This window comes from Sardina pilchardus, chromosome 19 (assembly GCF_963854185.1).
Source record: "Sardina pilchardus chromosome 19, fSarPil1.1, whole genome shotgun sequence".
Taxonomy (NCBI): Eukaryota; Metazoa; Chordata; class Actinopteri; order Clupeiformes; family Clupeidae; genus Sardina; species Sardina pilchardus.
Genome location: NC_085012.1, coordinates 29,659,983 through 29,671,485, shown reverse-complemented (window position 1 = coordinate 29,671,485; position 11,503 = coordinate 29,659,983). Strand labels below are relative to the sequence as shown.

Below are 11,503 nucleotides of genomic sequence, written 5' to 3'. Positions count from 1 at the left end.
GATATTTAAGGTAGAGGTCAGTGGGATTTTGCAGAAACTTTTATGCAGGAACTTGCGGCGGTCAGGACACAAGCCTGAGCCTTCTGCTTGCCCACTCCCTGTGCTTCACCACGCCCCCATGAATGGATATTAATGAGTCAGACCCACTTAGAAAGAATGGAATAGCAAGAGAGAAAATAAGCAGAAGGGAGAATTTAATTGAGAGCAAAGGAAACAGTCATCACATACACCACGCAGTGTGACGAAACTGGCTGCAAGTCTAAGAAACCTCAAGGAAGGGTTATCATGACAGAGGGCAAATGCAGGGCACCATTGAAAACTAAGATCCATCGGCATCACCACAGATGAGCCACAGTCATACTCTTATGGGAGACCAAGCGTGTCATACACAGCTGACCTCTGCAAGGCTCGGGAGATTATTTTTAGGGGTGGGATTGTCATGGATCAAGTTGGGAGTCATGTTTTGATGTCCAGGACTCATAATATGAGAGCTGAATGAGATCCCACTTGCTATTTACTCATCCACACACATGCACGTGTACATACACACAGATACACACACACACACACACACACACACACACACACACACACACACACTCACACCCTGCCCTACCCTACCCCCACTCTATTTACCCCACTTTGCCTTTGGAGCCCTATTGTTATGCCCCCAAACACATACGTCTGAGTCCTGGGCCTTGTCATGCCTGGATGTCTCTGAGCAGATTCTGAACCAGTCCAAGGTCAGCCCCCTCTTCCCTTCTTCCAGTGTTTTCCCCCGACTCACACAGGACTGATTGACAGACGCTGTTGCTGGTGAAGGACACCTCAGAATTAATCCATGAGAGGCTTAGTTCCCTCTCTCTTGTATTACCCTGAGGAGAGTGTGGGGGTCTCTGTCTGCAGAGTGCACTGCAGACCCGTGTCCTTGAGCACAGGCGACCCCTCTCCCCCCAAAGAGAGAAGAGCTCGTCCCCATTGGGTTTTGGGGGAGAGCCTAAAAAGGGATTTGTGTGCTATGTGACAAAGATATGAATAGTCATCGTGGATTGAGCAGCTGAGACTGATTTGCATACTGAAGCGTAATGAGAAGAGTTAATAAATGTGTGCCATCTGATAAGATCAGCGCGCCTCACAAGTACATATACCTTGTAACCCTCTGAAATGCATCTATCTTTTTGTTCCTTTTCCTGTGCTGGAAGTTGCCACGGCTAATTGGAGCAGACTGACAGATTGGTGCTTTTTTCAGAGGACAGTCTTGACCCAGTTAGTGTAGTAATATATGATTGGTCGCTACAATTTATTTCATTGAGCATTATAATTTAACTACGCTTCAGAGGCTTTGTAATATCCATCAGTTCCATTAATGCAGCTTTATATGTGTTCAAGCAATTAAACTCTCGGAAAGTCATTTTCAATTCAATTAATTTTTTATCAGTACTTTAAAACATACTCATCATCTTCATGTTGCTCCTCAGATGATTTCGCCATAAAGTTACTAGAAAGGATGAGGAAAAGTTGAACGCCTCCGCCTCATTCACTTGTTGCCAAAGAGACAGGACACAATAAAATACTAACTCAGTTCATGAAACCTGCGAAGGAGATTGATGGGAAGTGGGAAGTGGACTTATAATAGAACACAGCTACTGGCAGTTATAGGACCGTATACAACATTGAAAGTGTGTTTTATCTTGGTATAGTGTGACTATGACTTACACTTGTCAATGCACAACTTAATGAATTCACAAAAAATCGAATTCCACACACATGGCTAGAGTCACAGTTCCTTTGATTCATTATGTACCCATGTTGGTGTCCATCATCAAATGTTTCATGAAGCATTAAGTCTCAAATATGTGTTGGAATTCTTTACCTCTGATGAACTGCGCATAGACACAAAGGATTCTGGAAAGGCTTTCTATTTGCACATAGTAACTTCCAAAGCCTTGATGTAAAATTCATCCCCCCTCTATACTGTAGGTGTGTGTGCTGCACATTTCTTTGTGCGGATGCTCCTCCAATAGGACGTTCCTGCTGAAGATTTGTGGTTTATGTTGCGTATGTGACCGTATTGCATTTGCCAGCTCCATTTTTTATGCCCTTTGTCTTTTGGGTATTGTTGTGCATCTGGGAGACGATAGTGCTCTCCTCTCCTGTCTTCTCTCGATATTTTTTTTTCTCCCATGGAGCCTCTGTCTTTCATTTCTGTTGTTGTGGCACAGCAGTTGCACACCAAAGCTCTGGCAAGATCTGAACGCCCAACAGCACGCTAAGGCTCTTTTTAAGGAGAAGAAACTTCACCTCAAAACAATGTGCTTCCACTTTTACCAGTCACTTCTACAACTTCCCTCTTTTTCCACGTATTGCACCTGTCCTTGGTGTTGAATTCCTCTGAAAATGCGCTTACTGAGTTAACCTAAACTTCAACCCACATTTGCATGTTATTGTACATTCATGTAAATGGAGATGGAATTGAACAGTCCCAGGGGGGGAGCCGGTGTTATTCACTCTCTGGTCCATCTTCAATTTTATTTTGTCTGATGTATGTCGTTGAATATTTTTATGTGGAGTTTTGTGCAGTACTCAGCAGAGTATTTAAAGATTCCCTCTGGGGAAGGAACAAAAGAAGCAACTTTGATGTCAGGTACCCTCTCCTCCTGACCGCATGCAGAAAGGGCTGAGAGGAATGGGTTTTAAATTGTAATACTGTAGGGTGGTAGGGGGAAAGTGGATGCTTTTCAGATGGTGCACATTTCAGCAGAACCTCTTGTTCGTGTTAGAACTACATTTTTATACATCTGTACTTTTTGCCACATCAGCTTGGCCAGCTCCGTAAGACCTAGTTACACAATAAGTTGTGTTCGGAAATAGCTTTTTTCAGCAGTACATTTTATGCTAAGAGTGATAATCATTTATGTAAGTGTCTTATGTATAGTCTTGCAAGATTTCTTAATAACTTGCAATCACCCATACCATGTTTTTTATTTTGACACTTTTAGTGAATAATAGCTGACTGTCCATGAGTTAAAGGCCTTGTGAGTTGTTTTTCACCTTCAGTCATTGGTTTTACCAGCCTTGTCCTTGTGACAAAGGATTGCATCCTCAAAGTAATATATTGCACATGTATTGCAAACGCTTCCATCCTCTGAGCTTGGCTGAATTTGGGTAATGTAGGCACGTGAACTACAAATTGAAGCCTCGGGGCTGTCCGCTTTTGGCTACGAAGGTTGTGCCCTTATTGGTCAGGAGTAGAGCAGTCTGCCCCACAACATAGCCAGCTATGATCAGCTAACAGCACAATGAATATTTTAGTGCGAGCTCGATGCAGTGCAGTATGAGCACGTGAGTGGAAAGAATTGGAAATGCTCTCTTTGAAGAAAAGAAAAAAACCCATTCAAGAAACGACACTTTGCACCTTAAAACTAAGAAAAGTATGTGGAGTGGCAGCATATGACTTGTGGTGCGAGAAGACACATATCGACTGATTTGCATACCGTGGTGCGTTGTTTGGTCAATACAGAGACGCTGATGCAAGCTGACAGCAGGAAGGAAATGCCAAGTGTGCGACATCAGACCAGGCCTGGTGTAGAGGCTCGGAGAGGCCCGTGATCGATCAGGCTGTAAGAGAGCTATCAATCAGGCAGGCCAGTAGATTATGCTTTTATTAGTATCGAGCTGTTCTCTGGGGGACGTCGGGACGGACACAGTTTTATGAGGACCGGGACACACGGGCCAGAGCGTCCCCTCTCCGCTGGTCACGGAGCCACACTTACCTTGTGATTGTATCTGGACAGTTGTTCTGTGATGTAAGTGGAAGAAGTTTTATGAGTAGGACTGAGCGCTTTTTAAGTGATTTTTCTCTGTTTGCTTTTCACCGACTGTAGACTACTGCTCAAGGGGAAAAAACAGGCAATTATCATTCCATGAGCTCAGGGAAGAAAAAAAAAATTCCTTTGAAAGGTGAACTCTACATATATCATCACTTTCCTTGTGTGAAGATGACTCTAGACCCCATGACTGTCACATAATGATAGAATTACCCAGGAATCAGTTGACTGAAATGTGCCATAGCTGCTTTGGCCTGGCTAGACAAGGCAATAGAGGATCTGCAGACCTGGGCATACTGTAGTCTTTTCTCCTCCTAATCCCCTGCAAATACCTACTGGAGGATTTCTGTTCCGGGAGGAAAGTTCTGCATTTCCCAGAGGGGGGATGATCCACTGAATGCTGAGGAATACACAGGCAGGCAAGAAGAGACCGAGTAGGAGGAAGGGCAGCATAGAGGAAAGGCTGGCGCTAAAGAAAAGATGAGGAGCAATATAGCGAGGATGTGGAGAAGTTGGAGTCTGAATGGAGAGGACAGAAGGTGAGAGTGCGCTGCAATGAGAGATAATGGGACGAGAGGGCACCTGGGCACAGAGAGACTGATTGCAGAGAGGGATGATGAAAGGGGCGGTGGAGGGATGGCGGCGGGATGACAAGTGAGAGAGCGGGGTGAGCGCTGCGCTGGCTGCCCTGTGGGCATGAGGTGGACGGGCTGCAGGCGGAGGGGGCAGGAGGGCCGGATGCCAAGGCTTAGAGAAAAGGTCATTACTGGCATGGCCTGCAGAAGGGCTGAGGGGATTAGAACACACACAAACAGGCCCTCGCCACTCCGGAGACGCCGTCATGCCCCCAGATGCCCGTGCGCTGCATCTTAGCCTCCTCGCTGCCCCGTCGTCGCCGCTCTGGGCTGCTGCCCGGCGCCAAGGTCAGCGGGCCAGCGGCAGGACGGGCATGTGCGGCATGTGGGCATGAAGCCTCATTAGTGCGCGTGGGGTGCACAGCGGCGCCTTATCACTGGCACATAATCCAGTCTCAGGATGGAGTAGATTAGGGAGAGATTAAGATGGGAATGAGACCGCACGGGGGTTCACTTTCCATCTTCCCACTTGCATGTATGCCCACATTGGCATGTGCGCTTACACACACACACACACGCACACACACACGATCGTATTCGCTCAAATATATTGCTTTGTAAAACAACTAAGATCTTAGATCCCACCAGATTTATTAGGCTGGCTTTTGAGTTCACACCCATGCCAGTGTAATATATATTCTCATTCTCTAATACGTTTTCTCACTTGATCTCTCTCTCTCTCTCTCTCTCTCTCTTTCTCTCCCTCCCTTTCTCTCACTCCCCCATGAGATTAAGTAAAAGGGAAAAGCTAATAAAGCAAACTGGTGTGCTGCAGTTGAAACCTTATTGAGCCCAATTCCGCAGTGGGCCCTGTGGCAGACGTGTCTAGGACCGTGATTGTAATTGTGTTGACCTCCTCTGCTCAAGCGCTCCCCGCCACCCCACCCCACCCACCCCACCCCACCCCACCCCACCCCAGCCCAGTGCTGCGCTGCGCTCTTATCAAGCTTTACGCCGAGATAAGTCCCGCGCTCCCGACTTCATTAAGCTCCTCATTTATATGAACCAGACGAGCGGCTCCCTCGCTCTCTCTCTCTCTCTCTCTCCCCCTGCTGTCGCCTCGCCGCCCCATGCTGCCGTGCGCCTCTCTCCATCAGAGCACCGCGGCGCCCCACGCCTGCCTGCTACATGCTCACACCCCAACCCGCCCAGCCAGGCCCTGCTCCTCTCTCTCTCTCTCTCTCTCTCTCTCTCTCTCTCTCTCTCTCTCTCTCTCTCTCTCTCTCTTTCTGCCTGTTTCATGGTGGAGAAATGGTTTCTATCATTTCTCTCTCTCTCCCGTTCCTGGGTTGCGGCAGTCACTCTTTCTGTCTTGGAACACCATTTTTCGATCGGTTTCTCTTTTTTTTTCTCTCACGCTGGTCTTCCCCAGTTGTTTATATTTCTTGTTCGGTCTCTGTCTCTAACCACTTGCTGTTTCTGGCAGTTTGCCAGGTTTGAGTTAAGGGTGATGTGGGTTCTCTGAAAGGATACACTTAGCTTGATGTAGCTTAATTCTTTGATTTCAGGCAAATTCTATAGCAGATCCCAGAGTGAACAAGAACAGATTTGCTTTTTTACACTGCTGCCTCTCTGGCATAGTCCAGTTCTTTATGAATGCAGTCGTTTTCAATTAAGACAAAACACACCCACCAAGGAAAACAGTTCCAATGTGAAAATTCTGACTGAGAAAAGGCTGGCGGCGCTTATTGAGAAAAAGTCTCTCGTCCATTAGTGCAGACTAATAGCAGTGCTTAGTCCATCACGTTCCACAGTAGTCCACCAAATGGGCGAGAGGACAGACCATTGTCCATTCTCTCAAGACCCTAAGCAATACAATACATCGACCTCCACAAGCTCCACGTCACCCTCTGAGAAAAATCCAAATGTCACTTGGCCATTTAGCTGAGGAGGGAGCTGTCTTTACATCTATTGGAAATCCATGCTGTGTTATCATTGTGGGAGTGTGCAGTGGAGCGTTAGCGTCTTAGCCCTAGCATCTCTCAGGCAGATTGAGGATTAGCTTGATTCTGACAAGGTGCGTGGGTAATTACCAGCCCCCCGTTGTCAGGAGGGGAATTGAAGAGAGAGAAAGAGAGAGAGAGAGAGAGCGCATGTGAGTGAATGAGTGAAAGAGAGAATGGTACAAGATATATAAGATTGTGAGATGACAAGATCATAGTTGCAGGGAAGTGGTGGTGCTGTGATGTGAATACTAAAATGAACACTGTAGCGTGTGATCATGTAAACATGCTCAGCGTGAGGCTTCCAGCACACTTCTCAGACCTGGCTGCTTCATGTTGGTCTGCTCTGGGTTATGCTAATGTGTATCTTCTCTTTGGGTGTGGCCTTCAGGAGCTGCCCTCTGGTGCCTCAGTTCCAGACCTGTCAGCGTCACCACAAGATGACCACGAGAGACGGATCTCTCACTCCATGTACCCTGCCCTGGATGACCTGGACGATGACCTGACGCCCAGGTCCAGCATGATGGGCAGGATGATGGGTAAGCTTTAATCATGCTGAAACACACACACACACACACACACACACACACACACACACACACACACACACACACACACACACACTGCCCCTCAGGACACACCTTGCACATGCATACCTAGTCTTGTATTAAAGGATCAATGTCTTCTTCAGCTGCCACCCTTGTTTCCCAAAGCCCTTTCATTTGGTCCAATCCTCATTTGGAATTGGCGATTCGATCCCCGGCCAGACAGTCTCGTCGTTGTCGAATTGACCCCCCTCTTAGCAGCGTGAGCGTACATGCACTCACGACAGCACCACCGCGCTCTTCTTTTTATTTCTCCCTCTTCTATTCCTCTTCATCTCCTCTCTTCACTCGCTCCTTCCCTTCATCAGCAAGAGTTGACTCGAACTTCTGTATCTTCATGCAGCATCACTGGGTGACTCTTGTCAGTGATCTCCCAGCTTGAGATCAGAGATAGTGTCAAGCCCATCAGAAGGGTAATTAAGCTGCTAGATCAATAGAAGCTGCTTACTTTTTTTCTCTCACCCTCACTCTCAGTCTTTTTTTTATGTCTATGGTTGCCAAGGATGCTTTTCTTTGACAGACTACTGATGTAGCCTTTCAAAATGCTGCCCTGATCATAAACAGCGAGCGAGGAAATCGTGACGGAACTGTAAAAAAATTTCAGCACAATACTTCAAGGGAGGGAAGGGCTCCCACTCCTCTAAGCAGATGAAAAAGAAGAAGTGAAGAACTCCTAAAACTTTAGAGTTGCTGGAAGTTCAGCGAAAAGGGCTGGTTGGGCACATCATGCCTCAATCTGCACATTGCTCTGTGCTGTTTTCACATGACAGTAGCTTTTCAGCCCTTTCCTGCGGAGACCTGTTCCAGACCTATTCCTTTCAGTCTTTTATTAAAGTCATTGGCAGGTTACAATACAGTATGTGTAGGCTGCACTGAAATATCAGCTGGACCCTCTGTAAGCATTGACGGTGTTTGGTAAGTGGCTGGAAAGATGTCCATAAGGCACTTAAATGCCACGTGAAAGGTCATTTGAAAGCTGGCCTGGTGCCGACCTGGAAGGTGACATACGCTGTGTCCCTGTGGAGTCAGCAGTCATGTCCATGGTCAAGTTGTAGCAGCGTCCCTTAAACACATTTCCTGTCTGTGATGGGCTTAAGACGGATGCAGAAGGCAGCCCTGCAAGGTTAGCATGCTGGAATGATCCTTCCTGGGTCATATGACTGATGAAATAGAGACATGTAGTCAGACACCAGCAACCTTCATGCAGGTGCCGTGTCACAGCGTACATATGACATTGGGTCAAAAGCTCACCCCGTAGCCTTGATTGATTGATTTCCCTCAATGAAACAGGTGCTTTATTTGTGTAGTCTTTTTTACAGATACACATCCTGTATGGAGAATGTATAGTGCTGTTGTAAAGTTCCTTGCACTGGAGATTCAACTCTGACAGTCCCCCGGGCATTTGATGTATGCTCACAGAGCTACAGCAAGTGAAACTGAAGAACAGAACACGTTGAGAATAATACTAGGCATCAGCTTGTCTCTGACATTCCTCTGTTAGCTTATATTTATTTTAGGGATATTTGAATGAGCGCATGCTTTTTTACTTCAGGGATTTAATCATATTGAAGATTACACTGACTGAGAAATGATACTTAGCAATTCAGTGTTAGGATTTCTAAGATATATTTAATTTTGGTAATGGTTTTAGAATATTTCCTTTTTTGAGACCCTCCTTTGTGCTAATATGAAGCAGACAGTCATCTTTGACTGGCATTTGTCATACAGCATCATGCATAAGGAGCTACAGTACAGTTAGTTTTTTTCTGGGCTGTGTATCATGATCTTTACTTAGATTGGCTGTGCTGAGCAGGGACTTGAGAAGGTTGTCACTCAGGCAGGCGTGTGCCAGTGGAGGCGAGCAGGGAGTGGAGCTGGGAGGACAGGCAGGAGTAATTCCCCAGCCTGTCCACTTCACTACATCTCCCACTCCCCTGCCTGTCAGTCAGTCAGTCAGTCAGTCAGTCAGTCCGTCAGTCAGTCAGTCAGTCAGCGAGCTCCAGCAGCTCTACCCTGCTCACCTCCGGCCCACTTCCGGTGGAGACGCTGCAGGAGCTCCCGCAGCAGGTGGCAGCACAGCAGATCAATTGGACTGCGTCGTGTTGTCCTCCTCTCTAGTCTCACGCAGTGTTCTTTTTGTTATTCATCTTCATTTCTCTGTTGTTTTTTTCTTTGTTCCATTTTGACTTGTGACCTTGAATGTCCTTGTGGTGTTATTAGTTAAATAGGTGGCGTGGTTGAGATTGAAGAGGGTAGAAAAACACGCCTGGTGCTCGGCTGAAGGTCATTAGCTGGCGCTCTGGCTGCGCTCTTGTGCGCGCCCTAATTGAAAAGTCCAGCTAAGAGCAGGAAGTCACACTGTGTCGCAAATTGAAGACTCGCCAAGCAAAGGTCTTAGCATGCTGTGTGCAGCACGCGCTCAGGAAGAAAAAAAAGCTCTCAGAAGTGTTTAGGGTTGGTCACGGGGCGCTTGACAAGGGTGCTGCAATTTCACATCGTTGTCAATCATCAATTTCACATGCACTATTAGCGGCTACAGTTGAGCACGCTATTGAGGGGAAGACAATAGAAATGTATAGGAGAAAGGTGATGAAGGTACAGTAGGCGGAGGAACAATGCGATGAGTGGAAAAAGAAGAGGAACGAGAGATGAGGTGACCTACAAGCGAAAAGTAGGAGAGAGCGAGAACTGTGATAAAAGAAAGAGAAACAGAGAGAGAGAGAGCGAGAGAGAGAGAGAGAGATGTGAATAATGGTGTAACAGGCGTCTCGGTATGAAGGTGGCATGAGTCAGTGGTTCCTGGCAGGGCCGAGTAATTGAAGGTGGCAGAGGGCATGTCTCTGCTGCTTGACCTCCCGTTTGCTCCGTGAGAGTGGGGCTTTTTATAGTTGCACCATGTCATCCTCCCTTGCTGGGGATTCATCACAGCTGGGCCCCACATCCCACCACTGTTTTCCCTCACTGAATATCCTGATCATGCTATTTCTGTCCATATGAAAGGCTGGTGACTAAGAGCTGTTAGATAGTGACATTGTAGCAGATGACCCAACAATATCTACCTTCGGATCTGCAGTGCAAAGGAGACGATGGAGCCTGTGAAAGCAGTCACCCTCTCTACATCAATCTCCATGACATAGCCACTGTGTTGGAGATGCTAATTCAGTGGCCATTGCTGTGTGCAGAGTGGTAATAATATTCTAAAGGCTACAACCTGACTGTGTGAAAGAGACTGTAGTCGGTGAGCGCATTGTGTGGATTTCCACTCCACATCCTGTGTTCTGGACTCTTTAACGCTCCCGTTTTGAATGAGGGAAAATGACGGATATTTTTCTCTTGCCTTCACTGACTTCTGCTCTCTCTCTCTCTCTCTCGCTTTCATTAAATCTTTTGAATTGAGACTTGTGCAGGTGCGCTTGTGCTCTTTTGTCAAGTTTAAACTGGGTGTGTTATAATTTTGTGTGCTTGTGAAGGCTAAATACGATAACGATAAGACCAGTTATGTATGTTAATTTCAGTCAGCTGACAGCCTTGACAGCACAAAACATTTACATGTAGACAGATTTAAGTGTGTTTCATGTAGTTCATGGACTAGACAGCTAAAGTGCAAAACAGGGCTGACTGCATCAATGGAATTAGCTTATTTTGTGACATATTTGCCAGAACTAGTATCATTCATTTTAGCCTGTGTCTATTTAAAGTACTGTTAGGAAACACAACAATGTGAGATCTACTGAGGAACTCAAGACAGTACAGCAGAGAATTCCAGTTGTGAGCTCCAGATGTCCCAGCATGATAAAAAAGGGAAAAGTCTGGGAAAAGACTCTGTTGCTGTGGGAATCGCACGGCTCCTTTGCATGCCACAGGCATTCGATTTCAACATACACATTAACTATCTACCATCAGGTTTGATCAGTCTCATTAAGCTGTTGACCCTCTCGCTCTCCACCCTGAATGTTGCATATAATATGCAGTTACTGTAGCTATTAGCTAAAGTCCATTTTAATGCAAAAAAGGGTTTCTGTCATTGCAAAAGCTTAAAAGTAAATGTCCCAATGTGTCAGTGTCTCAGAACTTGGCCGTTCTTCCAAAATCCATTCCTCTGGGGTCACTGTATTCTAGATAGGAACCTAATTGCTTTGATTAGGTCAGTATAATGCTGTTATGATTTCATGGTTTTGCGTCCCAATCCAGCTATTTTTCAAAGTCTATCCCACACAGGTTTGAAAATGTTTCACAATCTTTTGAAATAATATTCTCATGGTGCTTGACTCCTTGCCTGTTGCTCTCAAAAAAAAACAAAACATCTATGCGCCGCCATTCTCAGGTGAAATCTTGGGAATCCCTTGAAGTCCTCCAAAGCCTGCCTCTAATCAGAATGTGCATGTGCTTTCTTCTTTGTCACATGGGACATTCATGACAACGCCCTGCTATCCAAAACAGTCACAGCGGCTGGGAAAAGTCTGACAGATTGTTGAGAGCTTTGTTCACTGGTC

General features: G+C 46.2%; 1 protein-coding gene across 7 annotated transcripts in view; it reads left to right on the top strand.

The window, feature by feature from the left end:
• pard3aa (par-3 family cell polarity regulator alpha, a) overlaps nucleotides 1–11,503 on the top strand; it is a 279,690-nt gene that overhangs the window by 141,671 nt on the left and 126,516 nt on the right. For all 7 annotated transcript variants that reach the window (XM_062520692.1, XM_062520695.1, XM_062520694.1 and 4 more), the window contains one exon: nucleotides 6,797–6,944. In XM_062520692.1, the coding sequence (XP_062376676.1) occupies nucleotides 6,797–6,944 (148 nt within the window). The remainder of the gene's footprint in view (nucleotides 1–6,796; nucleotides 6,945–11,503) is intronic.